General features: G+C 37.4%; 2 protein-coding genes and 2 long non-coding RNA genes across 4 annotated transcripts in view; 2 read left to right on the forward strand and 2 right to left on the reverse strand.

The window, feature by feature from the left end:
• The first annotated feature begins 12,099 nt into the window (after positions 1–12,099).
• LOC103508179 lies at positions 12,100–13,353 on the forward strand. Its single transcript, XM_008472711.3, has 3 exons — positions 12,100–12,298; positions 12,394–12,560; positions 12,852–13,353. The coding sequence occupies exons 1-3, from the start codon at positions 12,173–12,175 to the stop codon at positions 12,904–12,906; spliced, it is 348 nt and encodes a 115-aa protein (XP_008470933.2). The 5' UTR covers positions 12,100–12,172; the 3' UTR covers positions 12,907–13,353.
• Positions 13,354–13,694: 341 nt separating this feature from the next.
• LOC113466976 lies at positions 13,695–14,361 on the reverse strand. Its single transcript, XR_003391207.1, has 2 exons — positions 14,241–14,361; positions 13,695–14,006 (listed from the first exon to the last, which is right to left on the reverse strand). It is a non-coding gene; the product is annotated as an uncharacterized LOC113466976 (long non-coding RNA).
• Positions 14,020–14,432, forward strand: LOC113466977. The gene is made up of 2 exons (XR_003391208.1): positions 14,020–14,193; positions 14,294–14,432. It is a non-coding gene; the product is annotated as an uncharacterized LOC113466977 (long non-coding RNA).
• Positions 14,433–15,045: 613 nt separating this feature from the next.
• The window catches only part of LOC103508190 (4-hydroxybutyrate coenzyme A transferase-like), an 18,481-nt gene continuing 14,329 nt past the window's right edge, over positions 15,046–19,197 (reverse strand). The window contains exons 7-12 of the mRNA XM_026822850.1: positions 18,728–18,784; positions 18,569–18,625; positions 18,262–18,515; positions 15,516–15,597; positions 15,380–15,438; positions 15,046–15,072 (exon numbers count right to left, since the gene is read on the reverse strand). Of these exons, the coding sequence (XP_026678651.1) occupies positions 15,046–15,072; positions 15,380–15,438; positions 15,516–15,597; positions 18,262–18,515; positions 18,569–18,625; positions 18,728–18,784 (536 nt within the window). The remainder of the gene's footprint in view (positions 15,073–15,379; positions 15,439–15,515; positions 15,598–18,261; positions 18,516–18,568; positions 18,626–18,727; positions 18,785–19,197) is intronic.

The raw sequence follows: 19,197 nt of genomic DNA on the forward strand, positions 1-19,197 counted from the left end.
CCATCTCGCTATGGACCCAAAGGTATTTTTTATAGCCAGGGCCGAATTTTGAAATATCAATGTCTCATTCGAATTTCACTGATTTACCCAGTTCGATTTCTTCTTCACAGTTGAAAGAGTTCGACCGCGAGATCGAGTGTTTCGCGGGGCGCCTCTTTGAGTTCCCCATCTCGTTTCCGCCCAGCTACCCGTTCGAGGAGGATCCTAGTCTGGCGTCCGCTGCACATTCCTACATGAAAACCCGGTGCCCTGCCTGGTGCGATCGAGTTGTGCTCAGTCTGACGGCCAAAGCTCTGGTGCATAATGTAAGTTAGAAAAAAATGGTCCTTAGAAGTCAGTATTGACTTGGAAAAACACCTTTGTATATCTGTTATTTATTAAATAATGGAAAATAAAAAATTTAATTGAAAAAATATGGTCTTCACCTTTCAGGCCGGATTAAAATAATGTAATGGTACTTCGAGCCGAATCAAAATAATTTTCCTCCAGCTTGGATAGAAGTAATGGTCCTCCGGGCCGGATATTTTTTTTATTTTATCTTGAAGTTGTTCCACATTCTGTATTTCTCACTATGGATAAACCTTTTCTTTTCTCATTCTCAATTAGATAGTGCTCATGTAGAGATAAACACCATGGAGCACAGAAAATATTTTTCAAAAGCAAAAGTCATGTTGAATGTGAATATGTACAGTTGCAAATTGTTTGATAGAAAGAGATGATAGTTTAGCTCTTCAGATTGACAGGGTACTTTATTTTCAACAATTGGATGTGTTTGATGATGGCTCAAACTCAAAACATACTGTTTCATTAATAACTGCTCGTACTGACCAATTCTAATGTGTGGAGGGTTTAGCTCTTCAGATTAACAGGGTACTTTATTTTCTACAATTGGATGTGTTTGATGATGGCTCAAACTCAAAACATACTGTTTCATTAATAACTGCTCGTACTGACCAATTCTAATGTGTGGAGTTTTAGAGTGTCCGCTTAGAGACCAGAAAATGTTCCTCCCAGCTGGTTTTCGAACAGAGCACCTCTGAGTTGAGAGTCAATGCACTTGGCTATAGGAAGTCTTACCTTGTTTCCTGCACCACCAACTCTCACTACCATGTGTGGAGTTTAAATTATGAACTCATGGACCCCTGCTGATGAAAATGAAGAACTTTTCATTCAACGTAGATATGACGACACAGCTTTAGTTTTGTTTGAGGTAATATTAGAAAATAATTCCACCTACAGAGCTCAAGTAGGTATAGGAAGTTATTATGAAATATAAATATGCTATCAGAATTAATAAAAACAAAATATAAAAATTGTGTTCAATATAATAATTATATACCTGGTTCTGATCTTGCAAAAAATGCCAAGTTAGGTATAATATTTTCTGTAGTGTGAAATAAATTTGATATTAATTATTAAGTATGTTTTCTGTCATTATGTTTCAGCAATCCAAATCTAAACAGCATACACTGGAAAGAAAGGACTTATTTCACTATGGTGAAACTAGTAGGAGGACTCCTTATGAGACTTTGAGCAATGGAACTCTCTATCTCAAAAAATTGAATAGCAACACTGATGTCAACATGGATATCACAACTCTATCGGTAACAAGTGACAAATCTCTGAGGTGTATTCTCATGTGAGAATGATGAGCTGACAGCAACCAAAGGGACCAAATAAATTAAGGATCACCAAATTGTGAAAAGAGTAAAAGGTAAGTATAAAAATGACTCCTAGCTTAAAAAATTAAATTCTCAGCACTTAATTAAGTATCAATGGAATATGTATTTCCTAATTTATTTTGGTGCACACACTTGGTAAAGAAATTCAGATGTTTACTTAATTAAAAAAATTGAAAAAAAAAAAAAAAAAAAAAATGTCAGTTTCTTTTAATTGTTGATTATTTTCCCCAAGACTGCTCTGTAGAGGCGTTTATTCAGGAAAGCTTTTTTTCTGGCTTTCTTTCAAGTGGCAGGCTTCTCCTGGAGGAACTCTGCCACTCAATCACTAATAATAGATATCCATTATTATTGTTTACTAATGCGTGAATTAGTGACCAAACATTTAAGTTTCATTGCTCAATATTACTATACAAACACAGAACACGAAAAAAAATGAAAATTTTGACGAATACATTACTTTCCTTATTATGGGATAAGGTAAGTATGAAAAGGAAAGAACCGTACCTACCTGGTTCCTGTAAAGATTATCCCTGCCTCGGTGGTGTAGTGGTCAAGGAGCTCGCCTGGTAAACAGGATGGCTCTGGTTCAATCCCAGCCGAGGCATGGACTTTTATCCTCATTTATTTGAGAATTTGACCCCATAATAATGGAGCTCTAAGGAAGTTAGCTGGTAGAGAACGCATTTGGTGTTAACCTCGCCTAGTGGTTACCTTCCTTTCAAAAGTGTATTATTTAAAACCAGGGCGAAATTCCTGAGGCACTCTCTGCCACTTAACCCCGTCGAAAACGCCTCCGCAGGGCAGTTCAATTTTAATTTTGCCCTCCAAAAATTTTCATTATCATTTTCTTCATCTTTCCCATTTCCTTTGGACTCCTAGATTTCCTCCCTTTGCAATACATTACGTAACAGTAGGAGTAAATATGTATATAGTAGGTTGATGGTTTCAGTCATTTCCATACACTGGTGTGTCCAAGCATAGTCGATCGATATCGATTGAAGTCGATCGACGAGGTGAATCTATGATGTCGAGGCAGTGTGGACGGTTCAGTCGACATCGATCGATGGCCGGTCGACTATGTGGACAACTGGACACGGCTTAATAAATTTTGACTTTCTATATTAGAAAGGAAAAAAAGGGAAGTTAATTTAAGTTTTGGTGGCGTTGTTCTCAAAAGAAGATACAGTTACGTACAAATTAAAACAGATAGAAATCGATTTTTTTTTAGTTTTAACTAGTTTTAGTTGATGTAGGTACCTAGTCCATTGAAGAAATACTCACAAGTCTTAGGCATAGGAGTGACTTTTAGAAGCGCATAGTCGCCAAACTTATGAAAATAATAGAGTCATAATACCTAAAGATAGCTAAAAGAAAAGAAAGAACTAATACCTACCTAAAGATAGCTAAACAAGCTGGGCCCGTCCCTCCGGGAATTTTTTAGCCCGTAGTTTATTCGATCGTGATTAGGGAAAATCAGTACCTATGTGCCTACCTAATTTCTTTAATATTCAGTTTATTGTTATTCTTGATTTGATTTTTTGATTTTACTTTCGTGTTCCTGGTAAAAAAAGACTTTTAATTTGATATATGGGTCAACTAAGTTTGGATAAGTCCTTCTATGGGGACAGACAGACTGACAGACACCGAAGCGAATACAATAGCCCGTCCACTATACCTTTTTTTATTACGTTTATTATTATTCTTGATTTGATTTCTTGATTTTACTTTCGTGTTCCTGGTAAAAAAAGACTTTTAATTTGATATACTAAGTTTGGATAAGTCCTTCTATGGGGACTGACAGACACCGAAGCGAATACAATAGCCCGTCCACTATACCTTTTTTTATTACTATCGTAATAATAAAGGAAGGACGGACTACAAAAGAAAAGAAAAAAAACTAATTAAATACCTAAAGATAGCTAAAGTGGACTACGCGCTACTAAAAGTCGCACTTCTACGCTTGCAATGTAAAACAAGCCTTGCCTGGGATCACACTTTCAGATACTTTCCTAATTCGGATTTTCCAAGTGAATGAAACAACTTAAGTGTGGCTCAGGGCATTAACCGTAAAAAAGGGTGACGAAAACAGGAACATGATGCTATCCATTGTACCATAAATCGTTCGACCTCATTTTGGTTTCCCCTCTCCCCCCTTCTAGTTCAAACTGCCGATTCAAATTCTGTTTATTTGTTAAAAAAATAATTGAATAATAACTAAATATATTTGTGCTGCGCTTGGCGGTATTTTGACCGCTTTTGGACGGATTTCGACCGTTTTTTGGCGGGTTTCAGCTATACCGACCCTTTTATGTTTTTTTTTTGTTTTCAACATTTATTTTTTCCTCCTTTTTAATTTTATTTTTTGTTTGTTTCAAAATAATTGAGAGAAAAATAACAATAAAAAAAGAAATAAATTAATTTATCATATTATTTTCATTTGTTTTATGCTGTTTTTTTTTCCATTTTGATTTCTTTTGGGGTTTCGTACTTACATTTGGCAATAAAGTGTTAATTTAGAAGCCTTTTATTATTATTTTAGTAACGATTTTTTTTTCTGAGGTGTTGTCTGACTGTCTTCTGACAACATAGAAAGTTTCGCAGCATTCATTACCTATTTATTATTTCAGCTTCCGTTTTATCTTCAAATATTCTTTATTTAATTTAGTAGATAATTTTACTTTTTAGTTCACAATCTTTTTTAGTAAACCATCACATATTATGTAGATTATCCAATTTTCATGCTGATTATATCACATGCTTTTTTTTCACCTTTTATTTTTCAAGCGAATTGTTTATTTCTACGTTTTTCTTTATTTCAAAGTTTCGTTTTGTTTTGCTTTTTAGTTTTCGCTTTCGTGTTTAGAAAAGTCGTTTCCCAGAAACGAAAGGTAAGTTACACTTAGAAGGTGAGTAGTTTCCATTCTACACGTACATCGCAGCTTTAGTATAGTTACGTCTTTTAGCTCTCTGCAAAAAAAAGTATCATTTGACCAGCACCATTGCACCCGTTCCCAATAACTATCAGAAGTTAAGCAACTTTGCGCGGGGTTGATATCCGATTATTCATTTATTTATCATCATCATTATTATTATATTTTCAAATAAGGTATTTTCGTTTTATTCATAAGTTTCTTACAACTTACAACATTGCAATATGGGTGACCATCTGGACAATGCTGCTATCTTTTTCCGACCCCTCTTAGGTCGCGGGTTCGAATCCCACCGGCGCGGCGGTAACCTCTACCAAAACCTTAAAGCTTTTTTTTTTTAAAAAAAAAAAGAAACGAAAAAATAAAAAGATTTTTCTGCAAATACAAATTGTAATCGTTTTTATCTTTTTTATTGCTTCCTCATTTTCCAGGCTGTGTTAAATCGAACGACGTATGGCAGTGTCGTAGTGAGGACGATTGCATATCACAATTCTCATTGCAATATGGGTGACCATCTGGACAATGCTGCTATCTTTTCCGACCCCTCTTAGGTCGCGGGTTCGAATCCCACCGGCGCGGCGGTAACCTCTACCAAACCATAAAGCTTTTTTTTAAAAAAAAAAAAGATTTTTTTGCAAATACAAATTGTAATCGTTTTTATCTTTTTATTAATTTTTATTGCTTCCTCATTTTCCAGGCTGTGTTAAATCGAACGACGTATGGCAGTGTCGTAGTGAGGACGATTGCATATCACAATTCTCTCCCAAGCGTCACTATATTGAAACCTTGGTCCCGTCAGAGGAAGGGGATGAAGTCAAACTGTTCAAGGAAACTACGGTCTAATCCAATCACCCGTTGAAAAGGTGTGTCCAAACATAGTCGACCGGCCGTCGATCGACGAGGTGAATCTGTTGTCGACGCAGTGTGGACGGTTCAGTCGACATCGGTCGATGGCCGGTCGACTATATGTGGACACACCTAAAGACCTAGGAAATAGGAAACCATCCAGAGTTTACATTATAAATTTGAGGTTTATCATCGAATATACGAAGTAAGGTGCAATACACACTAGTTAAACGCCTTTTGTGATCCTTACAACAGCTGTCTCTTCTCGCCCATCTGATGAGAGGTATACTACGGGATGGGCATGCTACGACACAGACCACACGAGTCTAACATAGCATTCGTTTCATTGCTACGAAATAAAAACGGCGGTGAAACACGCATCTCATGTACCTACCTTATTCTAGGTTAAACAAGGTTCATTCTAGGCTTACAAGATACAAGGACTTATTACAGATCTCACAGAAATATATCGTAGGTAACTCATACGTAAAATAAATATTTGTTAGTAGTGACCAAAGGTGGTCAATGAGGTAGCTACTACGTATAAATCATAGCAAATAATGTCACTTGTAAAATAATGAAACCCAGGGTTTATTTCAGTTACAAGGACTTATTATAGATCTCACAGAAATATCTCGTAGGTAACTCATACGTAAAATAATATTTGTTAGTAGTTGACCAAAGGTGGTCAATGAGGTAGCTACTACGTATAAATCATAGCAAATAATGTCACTTGTAAAATAATGAAACCCAGGGTTTATTTAATAGGATGCATTTTTTTTCTTCTTTTGTAGAAATACAAGTAGTTAATGTAGGTATTAGATTTTGTTGTATTGTTGTTTAGTACATATTTAATGTATTTAATTCCCGGGCCTTTTGAGATTAAAGTTTCAAGCGATTGGTTCATCTTCATTCAAAATTAATGAAAGTACCTAACTAAACACAAGTTTTAATCCAGATAACATTTAAAATGTCAACACAAATTGATTTGATTTGATTATTAATAAAATAATAAATAAATGTCTTTTCTTTGTGTTACCATATCACAACTTTGGTGCTCACTGCAGCATTGTAGGATTTTTCCAAATACATATATCGCAATAATCCAGCTCCCAATTACCTACCATGCTGCCTCAGTAAAAAAGATTTTTACTTTCTATTACTACAGTATAGCGAGCTATACTAGTAATAAATAAATAAATGTCTTTTCTTTGTGTTACTATATCACAACTTTGGTGCTCACTGCAGCATTGTAGGATTTTTCCAAATACATAGATCGCAATAATCCAGCTCCCAATTACCTACCATGCTGGCACCGGTCGCTATGCGCATTTATATTACATAGCAGCTATCATTTTCCTCACGAGGCTGAGTGGGCCCCGCAACAGGTAGTCACGGAATCAATCATTTGCATGATACAAATTTCTTGACCCCGCCGGGAATCGAACCCGGGTCTCCCGCGTGCAAGGCGAGCACAGGTGACCCCTAACCAGGGAGCTGACCCATCGTCATAATCTGCAGAAGACTACTTAAGCTGGCATTGCTGCAAATGCCTTGATATCCTCTATTGTGATTTGATTATTTAAAATGTTTATTAGTTTAAGATTTTTTTTTTTTTCGTGTTCTAAAAACTATGACAAATTTTATGTCAATGATGAATTTGATAAATTTTAAAACGGTGAAAATGTATTAAATTTAATCTCAAAGTATGGCCTGGATATAAGTTATTTAGCTACCCTCACTATACAAGCAAATCTATGAGTAGATAGAATCCAATCCTAGTGCCCTAAAACCCTTTTGCAGCTGAGTTTGCTCCACCAGAAATTATTTGAAGATCTTTGCTTCACCGCAAATAATCTGAGACTGCTTTACCACAGACAATTTGAGGCGGTTAGCTTCACCCACCACGAATTGAGGCTCTTTGCTTCACCGCAAGTTATCTGAAGTTCTTTGTTTCACCACAAATAAGTTGAATCTCACCAGTTCTTTGCTTCACCACAAATAAGTTGAATCTCACCACAAATTTTTCGAGGCTTATTCCTTTAGCACACATAAATTGAGAGGCCCTTTGTTTCACCACAAATAAATTGAGAAGCCCCTTACTTCACCACAAATAATTGTGATTTAGATTTCTTCAAGGCCGGGGCCATAAAGTGAGTTTAAACTCGTTAGTCTAACAATCTGATTGGTTGATAAAAAAAAGCCAATCAGAATGCTTAATACGAGAGGTAAACCCCTTGATTGCTTAATCAGTTAATCCGGGAGTTAAACCTAGTTTAAGCTCAGATCTCATAGATTTGTTTCTCACTCTGATTTATCCCGTCCATCGAGAGTTCAACCCACTGATTGCTTAATCAGTCAATTCGAGAGTTCAACCCACTGATTGCTTAATCAGTTAATCCGGGAGTTAAACCTAGTTTAAGCTCAGATCTCATAGATTTGTTTCTCACTCTGATTTATCCCGTCCAAAATCCCTAAGCACTAAGATCCCTCCAAATATTTATGTTATTTTGTTAGACTAATGGTGGATTTCACCAATGACTTAATGAGAGATTTCATTAACGGGAGAATATTTAATGATCCAAAAACGAGTTTCTAATGAAAGGATGAGTTTCCAAGAACTCCTTTTTGGACTATTAAAAACTCCTTTATGGATATTTAAAACTACTTCTTGGATCATTCTCCCGTTAGTGAAATCTCTCATACCTAAGTCATTGGCGAAATCCACCATCATGGTGTCAACCGATTGTTCATTTTTGTTTTATATTTAAATATTTGTTTAAAGTTGATGTTTTTTTTAATGATCCAAAAACGAGTTTCTAATGAAAGGATGAGTTTCCAAGAACTCCTAAAGACTATTAAAAACTCCTTTTTGGATATTTAAAACTACTTCTTGGATCATTCTCCCGTTAATGAAATCTCTCATAAGTCATTGGCCAAATCCACCATCATGGTGTCAACCTATTGTTCATTTTTGTTTTATATTTAAATGTTTGTTTAAAGTTGATGTTTTCGAAATTATTTTCAACCCTTAGGGTGGGTTTGACCAACCTTCTTTTTAACTCCTAACAGCCTGTTAGCTTAACAGCCCTGTTAAGCCTGTGTAAATCAAATGGAACTTAACAGGTTGTTGGATTAACAGGCCTTCTAGGAGCTGCACCAACCTTCTTTTTAACTCCTAGCAGCCTGTTAGCTTAACAGCCCTGTTAAGCCTGTGTAAATCAAATGGAACTTAACAGGTTGTTGGATTAACAGGCCTTCTAGGAGCTGAAAAAAAATATTGGTGAAATCCACCGTTAGTAGGACAGCATTGTACAGAAAGGAACCAGCCAAGAGAAACCAACTTTCAAAACCCCTGAAAAATGCGTAGCTATTAGGTATTTTCGTAGAACATAATACAGAAAGAAAAGAGAAAAAAGTAAAAAAAAAAAAAAAAACAATTGTTGATTATTTTCCCAAGACTGCTCTGTAGAGGCGTTTATTCAGGAAAGCTTTTTTTTCTGGCTTTCTTTCAAGTGGCAGGCTTCTCCTGGAGGAGCTCTGCCACTTAATCACTAATATTATATATCCATTATTATTGTTTACTAATGCGTGAATTATTGACTATACATTTAAGTTTTATTGCTCAATATTACTATACAAACACAGAACATGAAAAAAATGAAAATTTTGACGAATACATTACTTTCCTTATTATGGGATAAGGAAAATATGAAAAGGAAAGAACCGCACCTACCTGGTTCCTGTAAAGATTATCCCTGCCTCGGTGGTGTAGTGGTCAAGGAGCTCGCCTGGTAAACAGGATGGCTCTGGTTAAATCCCAGCCGAGGCATGGACTTTTATCCTCATTTATTTGAGAATTTGACCCCATAATAATTGAGCTCTAAGGAAGTTAGCTGGTAGAGAACGCATTTGGTGTTAACCTCGCCTAGTGGTTACCTTCCATTCAAGAGTCTATTATTTAAAACCAGGGCGAAATTCCTGAGGCACTCTCTGCCACTTAACCCCGTCGAAAACGCCTCCGCAGGGCAGTTCAATTTTAATTTTGCCCTCCAAAAATTTTCATTATCATTTTCTTTATCTTTCCCATTTCCTTTGGACTCCTAGATTTCCTCCCTTTCCAATACATTACGTAACAGTAGGAGTAAATATGTATATATGTAGTAGGTTGATGGTTTGAGTCATCTCCATACACTAAAGGTGTGTCTAAGCACAGTCGATCGATATCGATTGACGAGGTGAATCTATGATGTCGCAGTGTGGACGGTTCAGTCGACATCGATCGATGGCCGGTCGACTATGTGGACAACTGGACACAGCCTAATAAATTTTGACTTTCTATATTAGAAAGGAAAAAAAGGGAAGTTAATTTAAGTTTTGGTGGCGTTGTTCTCAAAAGAAGATACAGTGGTCGATTAAAATTTAGGTACATATTTTTGGTTGATTCTTTTCTGTTTAATCCTGTTCAGTTGTTTTTAAAACCCTCTAGTATATTAGACAATAGACATAATCCTCTTTTCATTATTCCAGCCTTAGACCAAATTGTAGATTAGAAGATGCAATCCAACTTTTACAACTTTTCGATTCTTTGCATTTGGAAATTTGGCCAGGTGCCATTTAAGGTAGAAACACACTACCATGCATCACATCACGTAACTTCATCTGAGCTCACGTGTTTTGATAGAACTAGGTCTGTCCTGAACCCTACACCCTACAATATTATGAGAAAACTTTGATATACGTCTTTCCGACTCCCCATGAGCTCACGTGACGTGATGGTAGTGTGTTTCTACCTTTTTTTTTTCATAAATTTCCTCTTTTCATCTGTCTTTCGTAGCTCCCCCGAAAGGTATTACGTAGGTCAATGTAAGTTAGTATTTTTAATTAGGATTGTGAATGAAATTAGTTTTTCTTGGAATTTTCATATCTATTTTATCTTGTTTTTATTTTAATAACTGCCGTGAGTAACATTATTGTCATTAACTACTCTTTATAATCAAAAGAGAGGAGGGAGAGAGAGAGAGAGAGAGAGAGAGAGAGAGAGAAGAAGAAGAGGAGAAAAGAGAAGAGAAAGAGAGAAGGAGGGGGGGAGGGAGAAAGAGAAGAAGAGAGGGGAGGGAGAGAGAGGAGAAGAGAGATGAGTAAAGAGTAAGTGAGTTGAAAAGGAACTACTCTTTACATGTAACTCTCACTTTTCAACTCCCTAAAGCTATACCTATACCTTCAGCCAGTTGTAGAGTGAATTCCAAATATAATATATTACATGTTTCAGGATCTGAGTCACTGAGTAGTTCACTGAATAGAGTAGTTCTTTTCTATAACTAACTCACTTTTTACACATCTCCAGGTCTACCTAATGTGAGTTGGAGAGAGGAGTTATATTATGGTGGTTACTCTCTAATATTCTGTGGTACTTTTATTTTACTTTTATCTTTCGTGAAATCCCAACCAAGTCTTCAAATCTTAATTTTAAAGAATAAAATATTATTGAAAATTATTGATTTCAAAATTTTAATTGGCGTTTTTTTCCTCCTAAATAGAGAAGGTTCGTTCTCGGAACGGCTGGCTTCCTCCTATCCTGCTCTCACTTTGATTTCATTACGATAAGACCTCAGTAGTTACAGTTCCCTCTATCAAACCTCTTGATAGAAGGCGTTTTTATTTGGAAACGGGGGCCAGCCTACAGCCTAGTCAGCTCGATCGCGGGTACAATTTCGGAACGGCTGACTCTCTCCCATCAAGGGTTTTTATATTTTTTTTTTTTTTTTTTTTTTTTTTTTTTTTTTTTCTGCTGCTGCTGCAAAGTTCTCGATAACTTGATTGGGGTTCAAACCCACAAGCATCCTCCTCCTTACCTCATTAGTAGGTATGTGCTATTTATATCAACTATGTACTTTTAATGAATGTCTTTACTGTAGAAAGTGATTAAGTGAAAAGTGATTAAGTACAAAGTGATTAAGTGAAAAGTGGGCGAAGTCGTATTCATGGGTATTGGGATGGCTGAAGGTGAAAGTTGAGATATCGGTGGTGAGGGCGATTTCAATGAGAATGAGAGGTTCGAGGAAGAAGTTGCGATTGATTGAGTGTGAGGACGGAGCAGGAATGGTACAGTTGGAGAGTTGAATAAAGTAATACGATGATCATCATTCCAAAAAAAAAAAATGTCTTCCCAATAGCTACATACCTACAAATATTCATAATTCATAATTGTTTATTGACATTAATTTTTGACAATTTACTTACATAGGGAGAAAGGTTAATACAATGGTAATAATATATTATCAGGCTCTTTTTTTACTCACCTACTTACTTAGAGTAGGTATCTATCTATTATGGGACTGGTTGCTCCTCTCCCAAGAGAGTATGCAATTAACACTGCGACCTCTGTAGATCTATTGTGACCAGTATTTTTTCCCCTGCCCAAGCTGCTATACCCTGGCCTTGATGGAACCTAGAAGTACCCTCACTGGTATATTTCAACCTCCCCAGTTTCTCTAAAATTAACCTGCAGCACCTCTAAAGAGTCCGCATACTCAGGTTTATTCCAGAGAAAAGCTGTGAGTCCATAGACTATCCCATTAAGAGGATACCAAGAGGTGTCATCAAGGCCAGAGAGCTAGCTAAGGGCCCCTAAACTACGCTGCCATCAAGTCTGCTATTCTCAAACGCTTCTCTCAGTCAGAAGAACAAAGGCTTAATGCCCTCCTTGGAACTATGGATGTTGGCGACCGTACTCCCAGCCAAATGCTGAGAGAGATACAGAGACTTGCTGGTGAAGATGTCCCCGAGAATATCATCCGTAGGATATGGCTTAAGAAACTCCCTACGTTTACACAACAGATTGTTCAAGCCGTGAGCCTCACAACGCCACTCACCCAACAAGCTGATGTAGCCGACAAAGTTAGTGGCTTAAACTCCCTACGTTTACACAACAGATTGTTCAAGCCGTGAGCCTCACAACGCCACTCACCCAACAAGCTGATGTAGCCGACAAAGTTATGTCTGTCAACAACGGAAACATTAGTGCTGTTTCTCCTCTGCCACCATCCACCTCTCATTCAAATACCTCACACGACACTCAACTAGATGAACTTACCAAAAGGCTTGACCAGCTAGAGAAAACTCATCCCTTGTGCAGTGTTGCCAACCAAGAATGAGAGAAGAGGGGGACTGCGAGAAGTGAAGTTGGCAATTCAGCCGATATCGATCAAGGAGGTAGGTAACGTAGAGGCTTTGAGGGACGTGGGGCTGAGTGAAGCCGCTACACTAGTATAGCTCCGCTATACTGTAGTAAAAATACAATAAAGAAGGTTACATTGGTATGGACATGTCGAGAGAAGAGACAAGAACTAAAGAGGAAAAGAATTTTTAATCGTGCTGAACTTACCAAAAGGCTTGACCAGCTAGAGAAAACTCATCCCTTGTGCAGTGTTGCCAACCAAGGATGAGAGAAGAGGTGGACTGCGAGAAGTGAAGTTGGCAATTCAGCCGATATCGATCAAGGAGGTAGGTAACGTAGAGGCTTTGAGGGACGTGGGGCTGAGTGAAGCCGCTACACTAGTATAGCTCCGCTATACTGTAGTAATAGAAAGTAAAAATACAATAAAGAAGGTTACATTGGTATGGACATGTCGAGAGAAGAGACAAGAACTAAAGAGGAAAAGAATTTTTAATCGTGTTAAGCATACTTAAATGCTTGTCACAAATATCGTTCCCCAATTATTACACCTGGATAAATTTTATAACTTGACTTGGACTCGAACCACCAACCTACAGATTCAAAGTCCACCGTGCTTAACACTACACCACTGAGGTTGGTAAGAGACAAGAACTTTGTGGGAAAGAATATTGCAAGAATAGAAGTGAAAGAAAGGAGAGGAAGAGCAAAGAAGAAATTTAAAAACTGTGAGCCTTCTGGAAATGAGGTACATGATATAAATAAGATTAAGGTTTTATGAAACATCGAAAATTACCTATGAAGGTGATTTAAAGCTCTAGATTATTATTTATTATAATTATGTATAATGTGGGGAAGAATATTGCAAGAATAGAAGTGAAAGGAAGGAGAGGAAGAGCAAAGAAGAAATTTAAAAACTGTGAGCCTTCTGGAAATGAGATACATGATAGAAATAAGATTAAGGTTTTATGAAACATCGAAAATTACCTATGAAGGTGATTTAAAGCTCTAGATTATTATTTATTATAATTATGTATAAATAACTATGGACATTAAGCTTGTGTGTGTATATGGTCCTAAAATTAATTAATTGTTGCAAAGCTCTAAATTCAACAGGTATTGTTACTTGAGTAACATAATAATATGGCGATTAGTACATAAGAACATGAGTATTCCTTTAGTAAGTGATTAATACATAAGCCTTGTTAGCCTGGAAGGCGATTGCTGCCTGGAGCGAACAGGTTCGTTCTCGGAATGGCTGGCTTTCTCCTATCCTGTCCTTCTCTCTTCGATTTCTGGACGTTAAGACCCCATTTAATTTTGGCACGATATTTTGAGCAGAACTCTTTCAACTTTCAAATCTTAAAACACCTCCCCTGTTCTCGGAACGGCTGGCTTTCTCCTATCCTGTCCTTCTCTCTTCGATTTCTGAACGTTAAGACCCCATTTAATTTTGGCACGATATTTTGAGCACAACTTTTTCAACTTTCAAATCTTAAAAAAACCTTCCCTTAATTAAAAATCACGCTTTTCCAAAGCAACACACCGATTTCTTAAGGTGTGTTCACACTTAGTCGACACCCATCGATCGATGTGGATGGAAACCTTCCCTCAATTAAAAATCACGCTTTTCCAAAGCAACACACCGATTTCTTAAGGTGTGTTCACACTTAGTCGACACCCATCGATCGATGTGGATGGACAGTTTAGACACACCTTTATAATTATCCAAGAGGAGGCATATTGCACATACCAACAATCCATTTGGTTCTTTTGGCACAACAAGTTAAGCGCGTGGTATGAAACCGAGATTTAAAAACCAATTTGAACCAGATCTTTGGAACAATTTCTCTTACATTTTCAATAATACCTCACAGCTTTAACAAGTGGTACATTTTTCAATTCACAACTGATACTTTCCTTTCAAATTTACCACAAATGCGATTCCGTTGCTATAGTCCCCTCTATCAAACGTCCTCAAAATAAGGTTACAAACAGAGTGGAGTAGAGATCAAAGAGTATAGAGCTTGTTGCTCTGTTTTGTGTGGTTAGAAGTTGTCGCTCCCCTCTACCTGTTCGATGCTTTCTGCAGTCTATGCGTTATGCTCTCCGCTTCACTTTGTTTTAAGCCCAAGGCTTATTGGCAGGATTTTCACTTGGTGAGCTCTTCCACCCAACCGGAAATCTTGTCTTTACATACCGATAGATTCTGACGTGACTTTGTGAAGATCAGTGAACCACTCAGTCAGCGAGTCAGATCCGAAAACATGTAACTCTCATTCTTCAACTCCCTAAAGCTATACCTATACCACTATACCTTCAGCCAGTTGTAGAGTGAATTACATATAATATATTACATGTTTCAGGATCTGAGTCACTGAGTAGTTCACTGAACAGAGTAGTTCTTTTCTCACTTTTTACACATCTCCAGGTCTACCTAATGTGAGTTGGAGAGAGGAGTTATATTATGGTGGTTACTCTCTAACATTCTGTGGTACTTTTATTTTACTTTTATCTTTCGTGAAATCCCAACCAAGTCTTCAAATCTTAAATTTTAAAGAATAAAATATTATTTTTGTGAAGATTCATCTTGAAAAGAACACCAGTGTAATTTTTACACTGATGATGCCAGCAATGGCGAAACATATCTGACTGTCTAAATAAACAATAAATAATAGAGGTAAAAACCCTCCCCAACTGTGAAGAGGATAAGTCGCTGGTACTTCTTCTCTTCTTATATTTACCTCAATACAAGAGTTGACGTACCGATAGAGTCCGCGGATATTTGACCAGTCAGGTCCACCTGAAAAACAAGAATTGGTTAGAATAGAATAGATAGAAAATCTTCTTGGCCACCAAACACAGAACACCTTCGCGTACCGATTGAATCCGCGGATATTTGACCTGTTAGGTCCACCTGAACAACAAGAATTAATGCGGATATTTGACCAGTCAGGTCCACCTGAAAAACAAGAATTGGTTAGAATAGAATAGATAGAAAATCTACTTGGCCACCAAACACAGAACACCTTCGCGTACCGATTGAATCCGCGGATATTTGACCTGTTAGGTCCACCTGAACAACAAGAATTAAAAAGGATAGAATAGATATGGAGTACATCTAACAACAAGTTCAAAAGTGAAGAAAAAAAATCCTTTTTAACTTGTTACCTAACCCTACAGCCTTGAAAATTACCTACTCATTTGTAATATTAATAAATAAAAAATTTTCGTTACCCCTTTTTTAAATAGAAATCAGTCAGCCTAGCTGGCTTAGAAGCTAGTGAGCCTGCCTTGTTAGCGCTAGGTCGGGGGTTCGATTCCCACCCAGGGCTGACATTATCGTGAACAGATAAGGTTCGTTCCCGGAACGGCTGGCCTTTTCCTATCCTGTCCTCGTACTCTCTTTGATTTTGGAAGATGATAATTCCGTTGCTATAGTCCCCTCTATCAAACGTCCTCAAAATAAGGTTACAAACAGAGTGGAGAGATGAAAGAGTATAGAGCTTGTTGCTCTGTTTTATGTGGTTAGAAGTCGTCGCTTCCCATTACCTGTTCGATGCTTTCTGCAGTCTATGCGTTATGCTCTCCGCTTCACTTCGTTTTAAGCCCAAGGCTTACTGGCAGGATTTTCACTTGGTGAGCTCTTCCACCCAACCGGAAATCTTGTCTTTACATACCGATAGATTCTGACGTGACTTTGTGAAGAAGCAAATTCAACACATTCACACAGGACCAGGTCATAATAAAGAACATTGATATATTTTTGATTCAACCAAAATCCATTATCTGACCAAGTGACCATGGCGTAGACCCTGTTTTACATGACCCTAATGTTACCCTGTAACTTGTTAACATTACAAACAAGCAACTGCACTGTCAATAAGTTCGACCTTGGCTACGTTAACACTGGCATAATCCAAACAGGACTAAAACCAAACCTAATAACAAACAGTAGAGCTAGCTAGTTTGAAATCAAGTAATCTGAGCATTCACAATATAGGTATACCTACATATAGGACGATTAATCGATTATAGGAGGTATGTACTTGTATTCTGAAAGAGTTATCCAAGTCAGAAGTCAGTCTAAGTAGTTAGCTTGGTGGGTAACGCGTCTACTTTGTAAGCGCTAGGTCATGGGTTCGATTCCTGCCCGGGCGGATTTTATCCTGAACAGTAAGGTTCATTCTCGGAACTTATTAAGCACTACGATGCTAATGACAACTCCCGCTCCTGGGAAATATGAGAAAGAATAGGGGATCATTAGACCACGTGTGTAAGTCTGCCATTAGCTTTTAATAAAGGAAATATAATTATTTCTAATAGAATTACATTATTTATTCTGCTTAAATCAGGGGGCCAACCCCCCCTCGAGCTTCATTTTCCCCTTTAGTGTAGACCAAATTCCGAAATTTTGGCTTTTAAAAAGGTCGCTCCACACTTAAAAAAGATTGTTAAAAAAACTGGGAAGCATTTTTATGTACGCGATGCTAATGAGTACAAGCAGAAATTGATATAGGTAGGTAGTAAAGGTACCATGTAGGTACCTAAGTAAATCGATAAGTAGGTACATAATTAGATAATTACACTCAACAAACACTTGGGTACATAGGTCCATAAAACGATTACAAAAAGCTAGATAACTGGTGTTCTAGAGAAAATTCAGAATGGCTGATAAACAAAATATTTGTGATAAGAAATGCCGACAATAGTACTATGATTTCGTTAGCCTAGTTATTAGTTATAAAGTAGAATGGGCTTCAGTGATAACGCGTTTATCCAGAAGGTCCCGGGTTCGATACCTTTACAAGTGCTTAATTCGAGCAGTACATATTAGTAAGCACTGCTTAGTGCTTATGTATACTGCCGAATAGAGCTAAAGACTCCCTTTACTCCCAGCAGTAGGCTACCACTGTTATTGGGATCGAATTCTCAAACAATCTTGAGGATAAAATTCCATACTTCGGCTGGGATAGAACCTACGCCCTTCTGATTTTTAGACATTAGACTCGTGTGGTCTGTGTAATATAAAATAATGTGAAAGTGTACATCACGGACAAATATTATCTGTAATATACTGAAGTTAGCCTTATCAAATGTGTTGTTTAGGAAGAATTTAAGTTCAAAGGTATTCATACAAACGTCAGGAGGCGAAGTGCATTCATTTCCCTTGTTTTTATTATTATCATCATCATCATCATTTATCAATATTGTCATCATTATTACTATGCATATTATGCTATTTATCTACCAATAGCCTCCGTGGTCGAGTGGTTATCACACTAGGCTTGTCCCGGGTTCGATTCCAAGCGTGGTCGAAGTTTTTTTCGGCTCTGTGCTTGGAGTTCGGCACTCAGCCTCATGAGGACAAGTGAAGTGTTTTGCTCCAAAAAAGTGATTTAAACAAGCAAAATTTACAGTAGATGAGAAAAGACCAAGAGGTTAATTTTTATCTCTCTAGATGTTATTTTAGTAGTCACACCCCATACCAACTGTACAAGAAAACGACACGGCAACTAGAAGACCGACTTCTGTTATCACCTTATCACTAGGTACCTAATCAATTCACAAACTAAATTAGAAAATTAGTTGAATTGAATTTCCTGTTTTTTTTTTTTTTTTTTACCAAACAGTCAATATAAAACTTACCGATCAGGAAAGAAGCGACGATTTTCCCTCGGTTCAGCGGCTTCTGATTGTTCGTAATACATCCTTTCTCCACCAGGGGTACTACGCCATCAGCAAACATCTCGGTATGCAAACCCAGGTCCTGATGATTGTGCAGCTGGGATAGTACAGCGTCGGGAATACTGCCGATACCTGAATGGGATAGTAACAAAAGGTCAGAGATAAGAAAGGTTAGAGACAATGGAAAAAAATCTGGTGTGAACATCACACAACTTTCTATTACAATAATATCTCAGTGTGCAAACCCAGGTCCTGATGATTGTGCAGCTGGGATAGTACAGCGTCGGGAATACTGCCGATACCTGAACGGGATAGTAACAAAAGGTTAGAGACAATGGAAAAAAAATCTGGTGTGAACATCACACAACTTTCTATTACAATAATATCTCAGTGTGTAAACCTACATAGGTCCTGATGATTGTGCAGCTGGGATAGTACAGCGTCGGGAATACTGCCGATACCTGAATGGGATAATAACAAAAGGTCAGAGATAATGGAAAAAAACCTAAAAGGTCAATGTACGAATCCATAAATTTAATGTTACAAGTAGTGTTGTTCCGTGAATTCATAGTTTACATTTTTATGTTAAAAGCAACTGACTTTTTTTTTAAGAGGTTTGACAGAGGGAACTGTAACTGCTATGGTCTTATCGTCCCGAAATCGAAGAGCGAAGGACAGGATAGGAGAAACCCAGCCGTTCCGAGCACGAACATCCGTTCAGGTAAAAATCCGCTCCAGGCGGGAATCGAGTGGCTTCCTCCTATCCTGTCTTCCTTCTCTTTTGAGGCAATAAGACCTTAGCAGTTACAGCAAAAGATGCTCTCAATCGAACTTCTTGAAAAAAAAAAAAAAAAAAAAAAAGGAAATATTCGGA

The sequence above is a fragment of the Diaphorina citri genome, unplaced genomic scaffold (assembly GCF_000475195.1).
Source record: "Diaphorina citri unplaced genomic scaffold, Diaci psyllid genome assembly version 1.1 scaffold376, whole genome shotgun sequence".
Lineage (NCBI taxonomy): Eukaryota > Metazoa > Arthropoda > Insecta > Hemiptera > Psyllidae > Diaphorina > Diaphorina citri.